Here is a 22213-nt window from a genome sequence, read left to right as displayed (position 1 = left end):
AATAGCTAGTACCATTAAGCTGTTGGACGAGTTTTATTATATCCATATTTATGAGGTGCTCTTGCAACAGATTGGCTGAGTTCCTTTACCATTCTTGCATCTAATTGGCTGAGTTCCTTAACCACCTTTGAGGCTGTTATTTTGATGGGATTTTGATCAGATTTTGTAAATAGACTCATGATCAGTTTTGAGCAGATCCATGTATATTAATGATTTGATCTTGATTCTGATTGAGCTTTGCAACACTAGCAGCCATATTTCTGTTTTAAATCGCCATTATCTTAGTTAAATTTGATCATGAGCAAGATGTTGACATATTTATATAGTAATCTTGTATCTGATCAACTGAGCTTGTTACCACTATGGATTTTACTTAATCTTGGTAAGTGCTCCCATCCTGCAGCAAAAAAGTGGCTGTTTTGGTGGTGGAGAGGCTTTCCAATTTGAGATCTTTCAAATACGAGTAATAATGTTATGGAATCAAGAAGATAATTGGTCATGTTATTTTAAATAATTATGAATAATCATCAATTGCCATGTAAAACCTTGTCTGGCTGCAACTATCATTCCTTATCCATTTCATTTACCTGCTGCTTTGGGACTGACGATGTTTATTTGACTCTTTCTGGCTTCCAGTTTCTCAGAAGTGTTCAGATAACAACCTTGTTTTGTTAGATGAGTTGTGCTTTTTCTTTCTAAATGGATAAAGCTAGAGGACATTTTGCACTTTCTGCAACTTCATGCCCATTCTGTGTTTATAGAAGAAGTGAGATTCTCCCTGGCTTTAGCTTGGTACCATTTAAAAAACATTTTTTAATCTTCGAAAGAAAAGCAACAACAGCTAGCAAACTATTTTTAGCTCAAATTTTTTATCACTACTTCTGCTAAACTTCTTGGAGGATTGCCATGAAACTTTACAGAGGTGTTCATCCCAAGGTCTAGTTGGTCCTAAATGAAAATGGAGTTGTTCAGACATCGAGTATGATTTCCATAGCAGCTATCTTTATAATCTTCATATCACTACTCCACCTGACTGGATGGACATGTCAGTGAAGGGTTTTCACAGAAAGATGTCTTACTACGTTTAGTTGGTCCTAAATGTAGCTACTCCTTCTAAATGGAAAGTCCAGTCAACTGGGGATTTTCACCAGAAGACTTTTTATGGTATTTAAGTAGTTCTGAATGAAAATGAAAATGGTGCTGATGCAACATCAAATATATGGGTATCTTGAAATTCTTGCTATAGATACTCCTCCTGAATTGATGGCTCCCCTCTTATACAGCCACTCCTTCTGCACCAGGAAAGTGGCCATATAAGATGGGTGGCCTTTCCAGAGGGGGACTTCATTTGTGAGAGGTATGTGTATGTAGTAAGAAAGCCACATATAACTTCAAAACATTTAATATCTTCATTTAAAAGAATCATTAAATATTAAAAGGTTCTTACGAACAGACTTATTTCAAGTTAACATAAATTAATAGTTCTTATTCTTAGGCATGGGGTATTGCTGGCATGCACTTGGCAAAACCATTCAAAAATATCATTTAAATCTTGATGCATACATTGCTTGGCATTTAAATTAATTCTCTTTCCGTTTACTCCATTTTCCCACTGCTGCAGACAGTTCTTCCGTCTAATATGATGCTGTTTATTAGACAACATAAAAGTTTTCAGCAAGAACTATTTAACTCTCCCCATTGTCATCAAGTACTTTTTCTTCTAAAGAGCTAATTCTCAGTGTACATGAGGACATGTCGAAGTTTTATAACAATTTATTCCTGTCCTGTTTGTACTACAATTTCATTATGCAGACAAAACGTTTGTAGAGTAGATGAAATGCCTTTTTTATAAAGGAAGTGATACATATACTGTCACATGATTTTGTGGTCTTTGACTGGTACCATGTTTTGTTCAAGGTTCGTATCTGTCTGTGTGTTAATCCACAAAATCTATATTTAGCTTATGCTGACCATGTTATGATCTTGACAGTTACATACAGTGGTAATCATCAAACGAAAAACTCAATCGCATTCTGAAGCCGAAAACTCTATCGTAATATTGTTGACCCGACCTGTAAACGTCGGCATTAATGATATAATATTAACCATTGTGGTAAATGTACTTTAGCCAGCACTTCTTTCAGAAATTGAAAATCTGACATCGGAAAACAGTAAGGATAATTGGATTACTTGAATTAAATAGTGGTTCTGGACACGCATTAAAATAAAATGTGGCCACTTGTGAGGGGTAACTTTTACATTTTGGCACTTATATGCAAGCCTCTGGTTGCATTAGAGGGGTTGCCCTTCTTGAGGGATACTTTTGAACATGAACTCATCAGTGCCAGAAATCATGGCCATAAAAAATGGGTTGCCGCTGGTCAGAGGGGCCATTCATGAGGGGCACCACTGTACTATTGAAATAGGGTATTCACCAAAAGACTTCTTACGATATCTAAATGATCTTAAATTAAACTTGTGCCCCACAAGCATATAATATGGCTGGTGCAAGGAGCATATTGAAAATCATTTTATTATTTCTCAGTGGTTGGTCATTTTGACATGGGGTTTCCACCAAAAGTCTTCTAATGCAATTTAGTTTGTTCTAAATGAAAATGATACCAATGTGTTACGAGTCTGTTCTCATAATAAATAAGTAACAGAAAAGAGTGAAAACAACAAGCTTTGTAAAATTTAACAAATAATTTATTTCCCTAGACTACAAAAAAAATAAGAGAAAATAACTTCCGGTATTGCGAATTAAATCCAAATTGTAATCAAAGAATTAAAAAAAAAAAAAAATCCTATCAATGAAAAGTTCTAAGTGAATCACAATTCAAATCCCAATGAAAATCCAAGATGGAAGGTGATGATATATGCAATAGTTGGTGTTGTACTGATGTGTCAACAGTCTCTTGTTAAATCACAGAAAGTATTATTCCAGTTTTTTAATTTCGTTTAGTTTCCGTTAAATATCTTTATCCAAGAATTCGTTTAGAGCTCTTTTGTATTTCCAGAGAAAACTCACTTGAAATCATAAATTTGAAGAAGATAAAAACTCAGCCCCAAACTGGACACAACATAAAACACCTTACCTGCTCAAGTGTCAAGGCACAACTGATAGAATTCTTATTGTAACATCAGTTATAAGACTAATGAAAACACAAAACAGATTTCCGGATGGGAGTCAAAAGTTCATCCTTCTGGGGCAAAAATAGAAGTTTGTTTACAAATTGACACATGCCTCACGTCACGTAGTCCAGGTATGACCTTGACTCAGCTAAATGATTCTTACTCTGAGAAAGGATTTTAATTTTTTTTTTTTTTAAAAGTTGTTTACCAAAACTCACTGATTTTAAGGTCAGCAACTAGATACAATATTTTGATTAAAAATCAATCAAGTCAAAAATAACTGAACTTAATTCACAAAATTAATCAAGTCCAGTAAACAATATTACATTACAATAACCTGTAATGGAATAGAAATAATTTTAAAACTAAAAGACAATTAATTTAAATATACATAACACTTCCCCCATAAAAGAAAAAGATTTATATAATAAAGCTTTCTTTTTACCATTGATCAATGATACATGTGGTTTATATATATATATATATATATATATATATATATATATATATATATATATATATATATATATAAAATAACATAAGAAGAAATCTTAAGAATGATACAAAGTATACATGAAATAATACATTTCTATACATGGGAAAGTGCATCTGCTATTAATTTCCCTGTATCAATATTATATTCATGTAACAATTAACTCTACCTTAACCATCTCTGATTTTTGTTCTTCATCTTGCTGATGAAAGTAAGGGGGTTGTGATCACTAAACACCACAACCAGAGAAGGAGTTGAACTAATGTAAACTTCAAAATGTTGTAATGCCATTATCAAAGCCAAACATTCCTTCTCGATTGTAGAATAATTTCTCTGGTGCTTATTTAATTTCTTAGACAAATAGCACACTGGATGATCAACACCATTTTTATCTTCTTGCTCCAGCCCCAACATCACTTGCATCTGCAGACAGTTTAAATGATTGAAATTTGGAACTGTAAGAACTAGTGCACTCTCAAGTATGGCTTTTAACTTATCAAAAGCCTCCTGACATTTTTCAGTCAAATGAAACTTGGTTTTCTTGCTCAATAAATTTATCAGGGGTTCAGAAATTATGTTTAAAAAAATTACCCAAAAATTGACTAATCAAACAAGGAATGAAAGTGACCTTGTCAAAAGCCTGACCAATGCATGTGTCATCTAAAGGAGTACTTTCCTGATCAACATCATTCTCAAGAGCTTCCTTTGCCATAACTCTAGTAACTGCACAAGCTGGGAATAAATAAGGGAATTCTTTTTCAATAGGATCGACTTTTTGTTCCAAACAAGGCATGTCGTTTACAATTGGATTAACCACAACCTTATCTCCAGCTAGGCCGTTGCCTAGTAATAAACGAATTCCCTCAACGGGTAAAGCAAATACTCTTCTGTTACTGGTCCTGAGACTAAGCCTGATGACAAATATACATAGTGGAGAGGTAAATTAACAAAGCTGCACTCTACTCCCTGAATAAGAACACTCATTAGAAGAAGACTTCTCAAAAAAAGGCAATGTACCTGACAATAAAAGACTCTGAGAAGCTCATGTGTCCCTTAAAATATTAATACCAGTCTATAAGAACTGAGGAACACTAGTCAGCAGCACAAGCAGCATTTTACAAGGTTTCGACCTTAGGCTCATCAGAACAAGTCTTAATGTCACTATGGACACAGTTCTTGAACTCTTCAAGTAATACGAGTTGTCTGAGATTTTTTAAATCTTGATCAAGTTTCCCGGCTAAGCGCCATCTTTCAAATAATTGCTCTTTTCCTCTTACAAATTCGACATTAGTTTGTCCTGTTTCTTTTTAATCTCATAATCCTTTAAGATGCATCCCTTAACCAGATCATAGTCGTCACTTTGCTGTACTTACAAGGATGCAAAGATATCTTGGGCTTTGCCAACACATGTACTCTGTAATAATTGAGTCCAATGCTCCCATAGCCATTTCATATTTTCAGCATTTTTTTCAAAATAAGGAAAATATTTGTCGTCTACTTTTTCTCTAAAAGTGAGCACTAACCCAAAATTCTTAGTAACATCAAAACTTGAATCTGTATGTGAAATGGGAATGTGCATTTCACTTGTCAGCTCTAATTCTCTTATTCTAAGTTGATATTCGCTTTCTTCTTCTCTTTTTGCATTTGCATATGTTTCTCTATTCTCCACTTTCTCCATTTGTTTTTCTTGTTTCTGTAGCTGCATTTGTTCTTTCTGTAACTGCATTTGTCTCTCTCCTCTTTATCCAATTATAACTGCATTTGTTTCTCTCTCTTCTCCTTATCTAACTGCATTAACATGTTTTTTTTTTCTTTCTGAAGTTCCAGCTTCCTCAACTCCATTTTCCATTTTATATTTTAATTTTAATTCCTTTACTTTTATCTCAGAGTCTGATACAAACTTATTGATCAAAACCAAAACACTTTTATCCAAAACATTCTTTTCCACCAAATACTGGACCAAAAATAAATTATATTTCTTGCTTCTTTAAAGAAGTTTTTGCCTCAGAAAGATCATATTTTCTGGCAAGCTGAATCTATTCATCTTTTTTCAAACAATCCAACTGCTTATGGGTAGGATTTGAAAGAAAGATCTCCACTTATGATGACATTGGAATAAACCTGTTGATTTCACTAAAGATGTCTAAAATGTGAAAGAATTTAAATTTCAAAAACAGTTTTCTGAAATATTTTAGCCAAAATTCATATCCCTAGGATGAGCACCCCAATTTTCTGTTATGAGTCTGTGCTCTTAAAATAAGGAACAGAAAAGAGTGAAGATAACGAGCCTTGTAAACTTTAACAATTTATTTCCCTAGACTACAAAGTAATAAAAAAAAATAAGAGAAAGATCTTATGGAATTGGGAATTAAATCCAAATTGTAATCCAGGAATTAAAAAACACAAGTCCTATCAATGAAAATCAAGATGGAAGCCAATGATGTATGCAATAGTCAGCACTGTACTGTGTGAACAGTCTCTTGTTAAATCACAGAAAATGTTATTCCAGTTTTTTAATTCCGTATAAATTCCGGTAAATATCTTTGTCCAAGAATTAATTTAGAGCACTTTTGTATTTCCATTGAAAACAATCACATGAATTCAATAATTTGAAGAAAATAAAAATTCAGCCCCAAACTGGACACGACAGTTTTAGAAGCAATACTTAACATCTTAAGTGTTAGGGCACGACTGATAGAATTATTATCATAATGATCGGTTATAAGACTAACTGAAACACAAAACAGATTCCAGGATGGGGGTCAAGAATTCATCCTTCTGGAAAAGATAGAAGTTTGTTTACAAATTAACACGTGCCTCATGTAATGTAGTCCAGGTATGACCTTGACTCAACTAAACGATTCTTACCTTGAGAAAGAATTTTTCATAAAAAAAGGTTGTTTACCAAAACTCATTGATTTTAAGGTCAGCAACTAGATACAATGTTTTGATTAAAAATTAATTAAGTCAGACAGAATTGAACTTAATTCTAAAAATTAATCAAGTCCAGTAAACAATATTACATTACAATAACATGTAATAGAATAAAAAATATTTTAAAACTTTCAAACAAACAATTAATTTAAATATACATAACAAATATTACATCCACTATGACTGCCACAGTGACTAATTTAAATATTTTGTCACAGAAATATATCATAGATGGTTTCAGAACTCCACAGTTAAAAATTATCTATCTTGAATTCTGGAAATTTTTTTCAGATTGTCAAGCGTCACTCCGTTCAAGGGATTCTTGTTTCTTTATGTTGACCAGTGAAGGACTTTTGTTGCCTTGTGTTCACCAGACATCACACTGACTTGAGCTGAGCAATACTTGCTTCTCAGCTGTTTACTTTTGTCTTCTTTATAATTATTGATAATAATAATAATAGCCAGTTATTATCAGAGCGACAAAACCTAAGGAACATGTGGCAGAGTGATTAAAAGATTAGTTATTACTTACAGTACTTCTCTGTATCGATTAAAGTTAGGAAATCTACATTATGACTGTGTTGGAAGAAATGTAAAGAAATCAGCAAAAATATTCATGCGGTTTTTATCTCTAAACCATATTGCTTGTGAGGGATAAAAACATTTTGTACTAAGACATGATTTGTATTGGAGGGGTAGCCATACTAATACACTGTGTTTGATGGGTGTCCTTACTAATACCCTAGCTGTGTTGGAGGGGTCACTATCCTATAGGGGTACTTTTTAACAACAATTCATCGCTGCCAAAGCATTATGGCCCTACAAGGCAGGTGGCCATGGGCCAGGTATTCAGGAGGTGACCACAGTATTATCTCTCATACAATTTTGATAAAACAGTCGGTTTATACAATCAAGAGCTTGCATGAGTTCATGAGCAAGAGACTGCATAATAATTATATCTATATTTTGAATAAATGGTTGGGTCAGTAAAATTGACATGTTATAAATTTTAGAGAAAGTTGACACAAGTTTGATTTTTTGCACGAGAATATAGACCTGCTTAATGGAATGATCACAGTTATGTAAGTTGAATGATAGAAGATCCACTTGTGCCTCTTGTTAAGTTCAGAATTCAATTATTTCTTATTTAAAGCTGGGATTTCTATTTCAGATATGTAGACATTGGCATTTGCATTATTTACACATCATAATTTTCTCAATTCCTTGCAGAGTTACACAGCTTTCTGTAGGCACTTGCCTTAATCAAGTCAGACTGTAAACAACATAAATCCTGATTTGCTATTACATAATGTGTGAGCAGATCAGGGTCTGTTTTGTTTGTTTTACTGATTACTCCCAACAAACTACATAGACTCAGATGTGTCAATGCATTATGTGACTGCAGATCTAGGTCTGTGCAGTTTGCATTCTGATTCAGTTTATATGCCAGGATACATGGTACTATGTTCCATTTCTTGCAGAGTGACTGCTTGGTACCATTATGCCAGAAAATTATGCCTGAAAATCTGAGACAGCATTTTGCACTCCTGGATCCTAGGCTTACACCAGATTTTTTGACCAAGGTTCGAACTTATCTTGGATTGACCAAGCTACTCAACTACTGCTTGAATGAAGACATTCAGAAGGTAATAATAAACCATGCAGTATGATTTTGTTAGTGTGATGAGGTTCATATTTATTATGTTCTGCATAGAGTGATGAGGTTCTACATAGGTGGTGAGGTTCTACATATATTAGCATGATGAGGTTCTGCATAGTGTGGTTATGTTTGTTAGATTCTACATTGTGTGATACAGTTTAAATTTCTTAGGTTCTACATAGTGTGATGACGTTCATGTTTATTAGGTTCTGCATAGTGTGATGAGGTTTATGTTTGAGGTTCTACATAATATAATGAGGTTCATAGGTTCTGTATAGTGTGGTGAGGTTTATGTTTATTAGGTTCTACAAAGTGGATGAGGTATATATAGTTTAAAGTTGTTCGTGTGTTTTCTACATATTATGATATGGTTCATGTTTATTAGGTTCTGCATAATGTGATGAGGTTTATGTTTCAGGTTCTACATAATGTAATGAGGTTCATAGGTTCTGCATAGTGTGGCGAGGTTTATGTTTATTAGGTTCTACAAAGTGGATGAGGTATATATAGTTTAAAGTTGTTCGTGTGTTTTCTACATATTATGATATGGTTCATGTTTATTAGGTTTTGCATAGTGTGATGAGGTGAGGTTCATATTTATTAGGTATTGAATAGTGTGATGAGGTGAGGTTCATATTTATTAGGTCCTTCATAGTGGTATGAAATTCATGTTTATGAAGTTATGGGCCTTAATTAGCTGATTTTCAATGTAGTCAAAAGGAGGAGGTAATAATTATGACAAATGTTATAGAATTGGATGTCAGTCAAGATCAGAAGACAAGAATAGTTTATTAAACTGCAATGCAGTGTTTAAAAATTAACTTGCTTGAAATGACAAGTAAAAATTTCCAGTGGTCAAGTTAGTATTTACGTAGAATGGCTGCTGATTCAGGGTTGACAATTGTTTCACTTTAATGAATAAGGTGTTCAGTGAAGAATATTGCCAGCTCTGACTGTGCACACTTTTTTTTCCAGAATTTTGTTTTCTATTTGTTTGGTTCAAAGTTAATGCATGTACTTTGCTCTCAGTCTTCAACACAAAAATTGCTTTCCACTTTCAGACTGGTCTCAGTTTATAAATACATCATTGCATATCTTGTTAGATGGATCACGGGATAAGTTTTCAAAAATGACCAATGACTTGATTAATTTAAGGCTATTAACATTGTCAGCGTTTTATATAATAGATGGTTAAGTAAGAGTATATTCTGGATGACTAAAGATTTGTATTGCTTGCCTGACTGGGTGAGAAAATAATTTTAGTGCTTGTCTGACTGGGATAGAGAATATTTTGAGACTTTCAACCCCAGCTATATTATTTAAGAGTAGAAACATAATTACTTTGTTTTTTATAAGCTATTTATATTTTTAATTTTCAGAAACATGCATAGTAATAAGTATAACATGATTTACAAAGAGCACATAAGCAGTGTTTTATCTACCCATGTGTCATGTGTGAAATATGCAGACTTTTCCAATTTGAAGCACAAAAATCATTGCCAGTACATAAATTGACGCACCCCAATGTTATGTTTTTCTGATTAACAAAAAACAAAGATTCGGTCTACAAAACGTCGATGGAACTTAAATTGACACACCCCAATATTATGTGTTAATGATTAACACAAAATTAAGGTTTGGTCTAACTACTTTAATGGCAAGATTACAACTCTCCTTAACAGGGAAAATGTGCACATCAGTTTTTTACACTAATGTTAGCATAATACATGGGGCTACAACTGAGTGTGGAGTCTGGATCTGATCTTATGTGACCTATAACTGTCACATAATTTATAGCAACAGGATGTTAGAACAGTTTAATCACCCCATCCAAGAAAGAGACCGAAAATAAACGCGTGATTTTAAGTAATTCTCATGAGAAACTATTTTATGTGCACCTTTGTCTTTCAGTGAAGCAACAGTTTTCATTTGCTCATTTGTATGCCTTGCGTTGTTCCAAGATACTGTCAGCATTTGAATGAAAATGGCATCCACGGCAAAAAAAATTCAAAATTTATCGGAAACAATCGAAATGATCTTTTGGACTGCATTTATGACTGACCGATGATAATAGCATTGTTATCGAACCAGTGTAGCCTTTATCTTTTGAAATTGAGGTAATGGTTACTCGTAAGATAAAACGTAATTTGTGCAGCAATGGTTGAAAACACAGCTGGTTATGTTTTCAGGAAGTTAAGTCACATGAAGAATGTGGTAGTGCAAACGCCTTTACGTTTTGCCATATATGTACAGAGGTTAAAAAATAACCTCCATGACCAAATGTACAAAAAAAAGATAACTTTCAGAACAGTGCACTGGCCAGGCATGCTGGGTTGCTAGAACACAAACTGCTGATTGAAGGTCCACAACACCAGGCAGATTTGAATGCAGGTTTACAAAAACATTCTTCCAAGCAAGACATAGCAGTGAAAGTGTTACTTAAGTGTGTACATTGGCTGAATGTAGAAGACGTCCCTTTTTAAAAGTACAAAATCTCTTCTTAATTTAATACACAACAGCTGAAAATATTGATGCTATTGGCATTTTGAAGAATTCTGCCAATCAGTATGACTCGGCTACTAACTGTTCAGAGTTACTGGAGAGCTATCAAATGTTGTTGAGGATAGTCTTATATGTGACCTGCAAAATTCATCATTTGTGACATCAATGGCAGATGAAAGCACTGACATAGCCAACAATAAATGCCTTGTCATATATGCTTAGATTATGTCTGATGACATGAAACCTTCAACAAAATTTTTTAAAAATATATGTTCAGATGCTTCTGGCAAGGGAATTGCCTTATTGGCTTTAGTCCCATTATATAACTAATACATTTGCTGTGCATTTAAACAAAATAATTAGTTTTAAAAACTACTGAAAACTGATCATTGGCTTGAATAGGACTCAGAGGTTTGGATTTTGACTCACTGTTTTTGCCTTGATGAGTCAAATGACTTGCATGAAGCCATTTGTAGATAAAACTCTGCACAAGTATATTGTTCTAAAAACTTAACTGTAATGATACATTCCATTACATTTGTATGTATGTGTGTGCATTTTTAGGTGATTCAAGATGACTTTGTGGAGCTCAGGAAGAATGACGCCAAGAATATGACTGTTGATGATTTTCATCGTCACCTGAATCTTGTCAGGTACATTTTTCCTGTTATTGTAAATGTTGAAAATTCTTCTATTTTTAGGCATTTTATTTGTTAACGTCTGCTTATTTAATTGAAAGAAATATATTTATTTTTCACATGAAGGTAGTAGACTTTTCTTACTGTTACATTCCTAGCGATCAAAACAGGTGCATTTCAACACGATTATAGTAATAAAATCTTGTCTTTGCATACATTTGTTGCTTTTTATCTGAAAAAGAACATGTTTCAGTATTATCAAGCATTTTATTTTGTTCCAGTCCACATATATGTTTAAAGTATCCACTAACTTTCCAATCCACATATTTTTACAGTATCAATTGACTGTTTCCAAATCCATATATGTATACAGTATCTAGTAACTGTTGGTTCCAATCTATATATATGTACAGTATTCACTAACTTGTTTTTAATCCACATGTTTACAAGTTTCAGTAACTATTGTGTCCAAACTATACATGAATACAGTATCCACTATTGTGTCCAATCCACATATGTATACAGTATCCATTACTGGTTGATTCCAGTCTACATATATATACTGAATACAGTTAATGTTGTTTCCAATTTCCAATCCACATATGTATACAGTATCCATTAACAGATGATTACAGCCTACATAATTATATACTGAATACAGTTACTGCTGTTTCCAATATGTGTATGTTACTCCATCCAGTAATTTGTTTCCAATCCACAAATATATGCAATAACATTAACTGTTGATTCCAGTCTGCATATATGGGTACTGTATCCAGTAACTGCAGTTTCCACTCCACATATATGTATACAGTATCCAGTAACTGTTGTTTCCATTCCACATATTTATACAATGCCCAGTAACTTCTGTCTCCAAACTATATATGTATAAAGTATTTGCTGTTGTTTCCAATCCACTTATGTGTACAGTATCCAGTAACTGTGATTCCAATCTGCATATTTGTATTTAGAATCCATTAACTGTTGTTTCCAATTTTTGTTATTGCATCCAGTAACTTGTTTCCAGTCTGTATATATGTGTATAGTATCCATTACTTGTTGTTTCCATGCTGTATATGAATACAATGTATATAGTAAATGTTCTTTCCAAACTGCATTTATGTATACAGTATCTAGTAATTGTCGTTTCCAATGGACACAATACAATAACTCCAATCCTCGTGTTAGTTCCAATCTACACACACACATACATACATATATAATTTATTCCCAATCTCTTCATGTATACAGTATCCAGTAACTGTTATTTCAATCTGCATATATGTACACAGTATCCAGTAACTGTTGCTTCCAACTGAAACGTGTTTACTGTATCCAGTGGCTGTTGGTTCCAATCGACACATGTATACATTATCTCCAGTTCACATGTATACAGTATGTAGTAAATGTTACTTCCAATCTGCATATATGTATACAGTATCCAGTAAATGTGGCTTCCAATCCACATGTTTGTATACAAAATCTAGTAACTGTTATTTTTCAATCTGCATATATGTATACAGTGTACAATATTCATTAAATGATAATTTTAAATTCACACATATGTATACAGTATTCAGTAACTGTTGGTTCCAATTGACAAGTATGTATACAGTATCTCCACTCCACATAAATGTATACAGTATCCAACAACTGTTGTTTTCAATCAGCATATCACAAAATGTTTCCAAATTCATGAACTTGGAGAGCTGCAGTGTGCAAAAGGACTCCGTACAAGATATAATTTTTATTAAACTTTTATCCCTTAAAGTTCACATTGTGACATAGGTCATGCCACCAGTAACAGTCTCAGTGCTTGTCATTACCTCATTTTTTCAGGTATGTCTGGGTTCTTCAGCTTGACATGAATGGTTGTTAAACTAAATTTGATTGGCACATTGGGCCCTGAACAAGTATTCTTGCATATAGTTTAATCATTACATCGAGGAAGTTTTGCAAATATATGTTTAAAATGTGGGCTACCTAGGGAATGTTAAATGGCCATCATGGTTCATCTGCAGATGACAATTTCTTGCAAATGCTAGCTGATGATGACAATGATCTTCAGAGTTTTGAAACAGATTATTGGAGCTGGCAAAGTATTAATGGAAATACCATTGACTTATTTTTAACACAATAATGATGTTGAATGTATGATGTACATAGTAGATGGATTGAAACAGATGGCATGCTGGTCAGCATTTCCCCCTTCAACAGTATTTTGAAATTAAATGTGGAAAAGGCAGAATTCCAAATTAAAATACAAGCAATTTAAAAGCAAAGTCTGCTGTTAATATCTGTTTCAAACAATTTAGCCTTATGCGATCTTGTGTAACAAATTTAATAGCCATATAAGAGTTAAGATAAACTGAAATATAAGGATATTTATTGATTAAAATACAGGACATTAATGGACTTAAAACCCTAATACAGTTTTATTGAACAGATGAAAAAATCAGGCATGATAGTCAGCAAGTCACTGATTCAGGGATTAAAAAAGTAAGTTATAAAACTGATTGGGAACATAACTTTTAGTCTTGTCACTTCTGGCAAATAAATTTTGTTTCTGATACAGAACAACATTGCATTGTTCAGGTTTGGGTTTTCTCGATCGAATGAACAAAAGGAATTAGGTGTATTAGGTGATCAGAAGGACTCTTGTGAAGTTGTCTTAACTGATCAAACTAAAGATGTTTCCTTGACATCACAAACCAAGGCCCTAAGGAATTTTCAGCAACGATGGAAGCCCAAATTCATTTGGCCTTCTCTTATACAAAAGGGAGCAATGGTGTACACTATGTCTTAAAGCAGAGGAAAAAGCATGTTTGGCTCACCAGAGGTATCATAAGCAGTCAGCTTTGATATGAGACCTGGTTGTGGGGGGGGGGGTCTGTTAAGTTTTACATCTAAAATTTACCCTCAAAATTTTGAAAACTTTTTCTGAGAATATAAATTGTTTTTGTTTCAGAAAGTGCTTATGCCTTTTTCAAACTTAATGTCTACATTGCTGGGGGTGTACAGATTACATTGGGATTAAAACCCCTTGAGGTTCAGGCAAACTACGAGACAAAATATCGGGGAGTACAAAATCCCTTGACCTGAAAAGTATAGGAACCACTGCATAAAGAACAGTTTCCTGACTTGTTCAAGCTAGCTGACTACATATGCCCTTCAGACGACAGACTGAAGAGTTCTTAGCACAATACTTGGACACTCAAAGATCTCCCTTTTCGATAAAATCCTGGCAGCATTGCTAAATGAAGTCGTAGCCAACTGCTCTTGAATTCGACAGGTGTCAGCCAGGTGAGAGATCTGAGGCACACTAAGGTGTCTTGTTGACAGACCTGATTAATCAAGACTACTTCCTTATTAGGGGCCCTGAGTGGTCTAAAGCGCTCTCCATTACGGATCATTGCCATCTCACCTCTGTCTGCGCGGGTTCGAGTCTCGGATTCGGCCAGTGTGGGTATGTGAGAAAGCTTGCCAGTAGCTTCTCTTGAGTTGGTGGTTCTTTCCGGGGTTTTCCCGGGTTCTTCCTCCTCCATTAATACTGGCCGCCAAGTATAGCCTATTGTGTGCTGAAAACTGGCGTTAAACCACACAACACCAACTTCCTTATTATTTACTTGCCTGTATGATATTTGTCCTATTACAAAATCAGTACCTTTTGTTTGAGGCTTTTTGTGAAGAAACCTTCTGTCATATTTGATCCTTGATTTCTATTGATTGTATCAACTTCTCCCGTTTTTGGACAGTTTTTAAATGAGGTGCAGCCCAAGAAAAAATTTTTGATTTTTTTTATATATATAGAATTTGGGTTATACAACAAATTTGAACTCAACATTTTAAGGATTATGTATTTTGTTATGTACCAACTGCTGACAAAGGGGGCATCTTGATTGTATCCTGTCTGTTCACTGATGACTCTATGGTCTTAAACTAACAGAAAGAAGCAAAACCAACCAGTTTAGTAAAATCAACAAATAAATTTATTTCCCTCACTTACAAGGTTAAAATTAAGAGGAACTTACAGTATTGTGAATTGAATCCCAAAATGAATTCCAGTATTGATTGTGTTGATGTACCAACAGCCTTGAATAGGTGATTTATGAATAGTCTTGATGTATCACAGTGATTTAATCTTGATTGTCTTGGAATGAATTCGCAATAATCTCAGAATAATAATTTAGTCCAAAAGTTAGTGAGCACATTGTAATTCCAATGAATAACTTAAATGATTCTTCTCATATTTTATCAGAACATAGTAGTAATTGATTCCACAGAATGAACTTCAAATGGGAATGAATAGTTTTGTTTACAACAACTTTATATAAAGGTAAAAAAAATGAAAATAAACTGACCAAGATGCGAATCAGAAGTTCGTTTCCAGAATATTCCAAGTTTGTAAATAAAGCTAGATCTTGAATTCAAATATCAATAAACAACGTACTTATAACTTAACAAACATGACAAAAATCAGGTACACAAAAAAACTCTATCCTCAATTTAGGACAAAGGTCAAGTGCACAATATAAATTATAGACATAATAGTTCATACATCTGTTAATCCAGTCTGAGAAGGTTTTTGCATGATTGTACAAATTCTGCTCTAGTTATACCAGTGAAAAGTAGCTGGCACATTCGTATCTGTATGTCGAGTACATGTTAATGTCATTAAAGCAGGGTTTTTATTCTTCAAATTTTTTTGACTTTCTGGATTGGGACATTTTTTTTAAAGTCATTTTACAAGATCAAGAAACAAACACTTGAGGTTAACAAATGTTATTTAATAGACATATTTGTACATTGGCTCTCAAATTTTAACAAATAAGGATAATTCAAGCACAACTGGATTATTCACAAATCCACATATAACGTGGGCAGGTGATGATCATATTTTTTCCCTTATAGGAAATACCCCTGCAATAGACCACTGTTTGCTTAACATGAATACAATTTCAATGAAAATTATTAAATGAAACCTGAATTTAATGCTGTTTTCAAGACTAGCAGTCACAGTTGTGTATTTGGTCAACTTGTTTCAATTTACAAATTGAACACTATTTTCAATCTTATTTAAGTAACATCATTATATTGTTGTCACTAGTTTACCCCACTAGTTTTCAGATATGATCAAGAATAACCAGATCCCAAAATTTTACATGAATTTAACATTTCGGATTGGCACTCTGAGCTTGCTCAGGAATGAGCAGAAATATTGTGATTACTGATGGTATCAATAAGTTACTGACATAACAAACAACAAAAAATGTTAAAAAATGTGTTGCTTCTCAAAAAAATTTACATCTGTTTTGTAAAAGGAATCTAGTTTTGTTCTGTATCAACAATGACACTAATATGTATCAACATTCACATACAAAAAGCAGTGACATAATACACAATGTTTTTGCAGGTACATGTGTCATGTGTTGAAATCTCTTGGAGTAATGTTTTTAGTATTTCTGAGTTTGTTTATCTTGAAAAGAAAGGTAATTTATATGGAACAGCTTCATTAGAGAAATCTGTTTATTGACAGTTATTCTTGATGGAATTGTACAAGTACAATTGTACAATCACTTCGGTCATGTGATCGATCCCCGGCCGAGTCATACCAAAGACTTATAAAAATGGTACTAACAGCTGCCTAGCTTGGCGCTCAGCATTAAGAGGTTAGTGTTAGGACTGGTTGGCCTGGTGTCAGGATAATGTGACTGGTTGGGACATGTCTGTGGCATGATGCCCCAGTGCTAGACATCACTATAAACTGCCACACTGCAGACATCGTAACGATATAATTAAATTTTTTTTAAAAGCTACGTTAAAAAATCCAAATCACACATGACACAACAAATATTTGATCATTTAAACCTACCCGCCCACCCCTCTTCTCACTGTTGATGACCAGCCATCCCTTAAGTTTCAGAGGAACCTTAGTAATTTGTGCTCTCTCATGCTGCGGACAGTGCTTTTGGGCTCTGTTGTGCATGAGTTTTTGAGGGAGAGATGTGTTTGTATGTAGATGACTTTAGGCCATTACAGCACTACTGACATTTTCTATAGTTTTCAGCTTTTTATACTTAACAATTTTTTCCAGACAAAACCTTGTTTGCATGATTATGCAAAACAATGAGTTGAGATTAACAAAGGATATTTCATACAAATATGAATGCAGTATGTTGATTACCTGACAAGATTTTTTGAACTGTTAGAGCAATTTTTAAACAGAATTTTGAACATTTAGACTTCAGGTTGATCATTGAAAACTTTGTTGACATGAGTTTGAAATGATAAGAAAGCTGATTTTGAGCACAAGTGGAGATAGAGTAGAAACCATAAATGATAGCTATAGAAATGCTTTTGTTTAATAGAGCTATGGACATCTACAAAAATAGGTAATATGGAATTACTGTATTTAATAGAGGTATCAGCATTCACATAAATGATGTGATGTGGAATTGCTGAATAGTATTGCTGTTCTATTATCCACAGCCACTGATTACCCTTTTAAGGTCTCCTTATAGATTTCCTTTCTAACTTTTCTTCATTTTTCTGTATTTTTGTTTTTCTCACTAACTTTAATTTACGCTCAAAAATATTCTTTTGCCAGCTTATTCAGTTGAATCTTCTCTTTCTCTATTCAGAATATTGTTTAACCTTATATTTGAATGTATATCTAATATATGTTGTTAATCGTAGATAATTCATAATCTTTGTACAATGATCCTAACCTTGGCACTGTTATCTTTCTCATGCATCTAAAAAAGAAAATCTTGAGGTCCACAAATGAAACGAAATTTTGTATGCATAGTTGTATCCCAATGTGGATCCCTGATTAGATTTTCATGCCATTATAGTAATTCTTGATGTTTGCATACTCTGCAGGATGATTATACATGGTAATCCTTTTATCTATCCATCCATCCTTCCATCCAGTACAGAGTCTCATTAGCACAGTTATTGTACCCCCCGTTTTCACAAAAGTCATCTTTCTTTAACACCAGGCTCATTTCTGTCATTGGTGGAATGGGAGCTATATTTATATGAGTAAATTTTTTATTCAGTTAAGTCTGAATTTTTCAGCCAAATGGTCTGCAGTAGGGGTATACGTTTTTAACAGACTCAAATCTAGATACTCTTATTTTATTTTTCCTTTAAAGAATTTTAGTGTCTTTACTGTTTTTGTTTTATCTTGTTTACATTTAATGGAAGTTAACTTTTGATCAGCATTATATAGGAACGATTGTGCTGACCTGTTCAACTGTACCTACATATATATATACATGCATATTTATTTCCCATTAAAATCTTACTGAGTTATATGTCATGTTTTACTTGGAAACATTGATGTGCCATGACCTGAAATTGTTCTTCAACCTAATTTGGCATGAGGTTTTACATTAAGACAACCACGTTGGATTTTGACTTTTTTTCCAGTAGCATTTTTTGGAATTATGGCCCCTGTTTGGAGTCAGTCATTCCCAACCTTTTTCAGCTGCAACCCTTACAAATATTTGTTTGGGGAACAAAACGGACCCATTTCCAGTTTTGAAAAGTTTTGCCACTCTAAAAAAAAAAAAGAACATGGCAACCCTCCAGAATGTTCTTGCAGTCTGGTGTTTTGGAACCACTGCTTCAAGTGAAATTAAGTCTAATGTCGTTCTGACTCTGCTGCATAATTAAAAAAATGTATCTAATCTCTATATTGGACTAATTTCAGACTGATGTCCCTCAGCCATCTGCAAACGACACCGGATATTAAACTATGGAGAAGAGTTAAAGCTATGGAACGAGAACGAAAGTGTCGGGTAGCCCAAACACCTACATCATCTCCAAGTGCCTAGAAATATCTTTTACATTAGAACTTTAATAAACACTGAGAGTCCAATACACTCAGGTGTAATCATTTTCAATGACACAGTTTTGTTGTTTATTCATGGACTTTACAGAGCCCTATTTGAGAACTCTGGTGAGGGACATGTGTTTATCAGTGTAATTTGCTGTCAATTAAAAACTTTGTAAGAATCTGAATTTTCAAGAGGGAAATTATTAAATGTGAAAATTATAGTCAAGAATATGGACATCTAAAACAAATGGCTCAAATTCAGTCTTATATCTAGGCTGAATTTACATAATTTTTAAGTCTTACATCCAGGCTGAATTTACTTAAATTTTGTAAAATGTAATGCAAGTGTAATGATTACTCATAAATTCATATACGAGTCTCATATCCTGCATTATTATTTTCTTGAACCTTGTTACAATTTTATATATGGCACTAATCTTATTTGCCGCCCTGCATTGTTTGAAGACTAGTCAATTATGGCCTGTACAAGGGCCCATATCAATGACTTTTTCAGCCATTGGTCATTCTGCCAGTCCATCCTTTCACACTTACAACTGCCAAAGTTCAGCAAGTCCTTAAATGGAATTGCCTCTTGTTTGCAGATGTGTGTTTTCAAGGTTACCTCATGTTTAGTTACTGCCCATTTTTGCACTAGTATTAAACCTTCACTTCAGCAAATCAATGTAACTAGCATTGGTCAGAAACCATTGAACATGAGCAGCAATTTAGTTTGCACACGACCTTTAGACCTAGACATGCCATTTTTTACTTTTGTCTCTACTCCCTTTTGGATAGGCATAGCCCTTGACAGAACTTGCTTTTGGATAGTTATGGCCCTTGACAGAACTCCCTTTTGAATAGTTATGACCCCAACAGAACTCCCTTTTGAATATTTATGACCCCGACAGAACTCCCTTTTGGATAGTAATGGCCCTTGACAGTGAACTTTATATCTTCATATTGGATGTTGTTTGTAACTGGATAGTTTAACAGGGTTTGTAGAACTTCAAAAAGTGCTTAAATTCGATGGTTGCCTTGAAGAGTGTTTGAATTCAAGGTTGGTTCCATAAGGTGCATGAAAAGTGTTTGAATTTAAGGTTGGTTCCAAAAGGTGCATGAAAAGTGTTTGAATTTAAGGTTGGTTCCAAAAGGTGCATGAAAATGTTTGAATTCAAGGTTGGTTCCATAAGGTGCATGAAAAGTGTTTGAATTCAAGGTTGGTTCCAAAAGCTGCGTGAAAAGTGTTTGAATTCAAGGTTGGTTCCAAAAGCTGCGTGAAAAGTGTCTGAATTTAAGGTTGGTTCCAAAAGGTGAGAGAAATGTGTTTGAATTCAAGGTTGGTTCTAAAAGGCACGTGAAAAGTGTTTGATTTTAAGGTTGATAACAAAAGGTACATGAAAAGTGTTTGAATTCAAGGTTGGTTCCAAAAGGTGTGTGAAAAGTGTTTGAATTTAAGGTTGGCAACAAAAGTTGCATGAAAAGCATTTCAATTCAAGGTTGGTTCCAAAAGGTGCATGAACAGTATTTGAATTTAAGGTTGATTCCAAAAGGTGTGTGAAAAGTGTTTGAATCCAAGGTTGGTTCAGAAAGGTGCATGAAAAGTATTTGACTTTAAAGGTTGGTTCCAAAAGGTGTTTGAAAAGTTTTTGAATTCAAGATTTGTTCCAAAAGTTACATGAAAAGTGTCTGACAATACTCAGTAGCCAAATGCTTGAATTCAAAACATTACTTTGTTGATCTAAATGAGAAATAATAAAGATAATCAAAAATGTCTTAAACTCCAGCTACCTGGAATTTTACCTGTGTTGGGTCAATTAAATATTCACAAAGACTTCAACATGGGTCAATAATGAGATCATTATTACTCTGTAACCTTGTAACCACCTTACAGTGCTTAAGTGAGTAGATGCTGTTGGATCATTAATGTGATCATTATTACTCGGTAACCTTGTAACCACCTTACAGTGCTTAAGTGAGTAGATGCTGTTGGATCATTAATGAGATCATTATTACTCTGTAACCTTGTAACCACCTTACAGTGCTTAAGTGAGTAGATGCTGTTGGATCATTAATGTGATCATTATTACTCGGTAACCTTGTAACCACCTTACAGTGCTTAAGTGAGTAGATGCTGTTGGATCATTAATGAGATCATTATTACTCTGTAACCTTGTAACCACCTTACAGTGCTTAAGTGAGTAGATGCTGTTGGATCATTAATGTGATCATTATTACTCTGTAACCTTGTCTGAGACTCTAACCACATTACAATCTTAAATGAATAGATGCTGTTGGATCATTAATGTCATCCCAATTACTCAGTAACCATGTTTGAGATTGTAACCACATTTCACTGCTTAAATGAGTAGATGCTGTTGGGTCATTAATGTGATCCCTATTACTCACTAACCATGTTTGAGACTCTAACCACCTTTCACTGCTTAAATGAGTAGATGCTGTTGGGTCATTAATGTGATCCCTATTACTCACTAACCATGTTTGAGATTGTAACCACATTTCACTGCTTAAATGAATAGATGCTGTTGGGTCATTAATGTGATCATTATTAATCTCTGATGCAGTTTGGTGTGGATATTATTTCAAGACCTGGCTGTACTCTTTATTGGTTTTGTCTTGTAAACTCCATTTTACATAAAGTTATGGATCTTGTAAATTGTCTTCCCATCTTCACTTGGGATGTTACTTGTAACTTGAAAGCTCAAAAACCATTTACTATATTGTTAGGCAATTTGAATGAGCACTGCATCATAGACTTGCATGTGCCTTTTGTGGAATTGGTATGAACATTGTCTCATAGACTTGAATCTGCCTTATATGGGTTTGGTATGAAGAGTGTCGCAAAGACATACACATGCCTTATATTGGTTTGGCATTTTAGACCCATATTGTTCATTCCCCCTCCCCCAAACATGGGTTTCCATGGCATACATTTCCAGAACTTTGTTATATTTTAACCTAGTCTAGGAATTAGTTTTTTAATGATATGGCCT

The 22213-nt window shown here is 34.0% G+C and overlaps 1 protein-coding gene across 1 annotated transcript in view; it reads left to right on the top strand.

The window, feature by feature from the left end:
- The window catches only part of LOC149794767 (mini-chromosome maintenance complex-binding protein-like), a 119286-nt gene extending 99702 nt beyond the window's left edge, over positions 1 to 19584 (top strand). The window contains exons 13-15 of the mRNA XM_089964403.1: positions 8041 to 8205; positions 11286 to 11374; positions 19077 to 19584. Coding sequence (XP_089820529.1) covers positions 8041 to 8205; positions 11286 to 11374; positions 19077 to 19200 — 378 coding nt within the window. The 3' untranslated portion in view covers positions 19201 to 19584. The remainder of the gene's footprint in view (positions 1 to 8040; positions 8206 to 11285; positions 11375 to 19076) is intronic.
- Positions 19585 to 22213: the final 2629 nt, after the last annotated feature.

This window comes from Sinohyriopsis cumingii, chromosome 7, assembly GCF_028554795.1.
Source record: "Sinohyriopsis cumingii isolate HCF-2022 chromosome 7, ASM2855479v2, whole genome shotgun sequence".
In the NCBI taxonomy this organism is placed as follows: Eukaryota; Metazoa; Mollusca; class Bivalvia; order Unionida; family Unionidae; genus Sinohyriopsis; species Sinohyriopsis cumingii.
The sequence above is the reverse complement of the archived record's forward strand: the minus strand, read 5'-3'. Positions and strand labels throughout refer to the sequence as shown.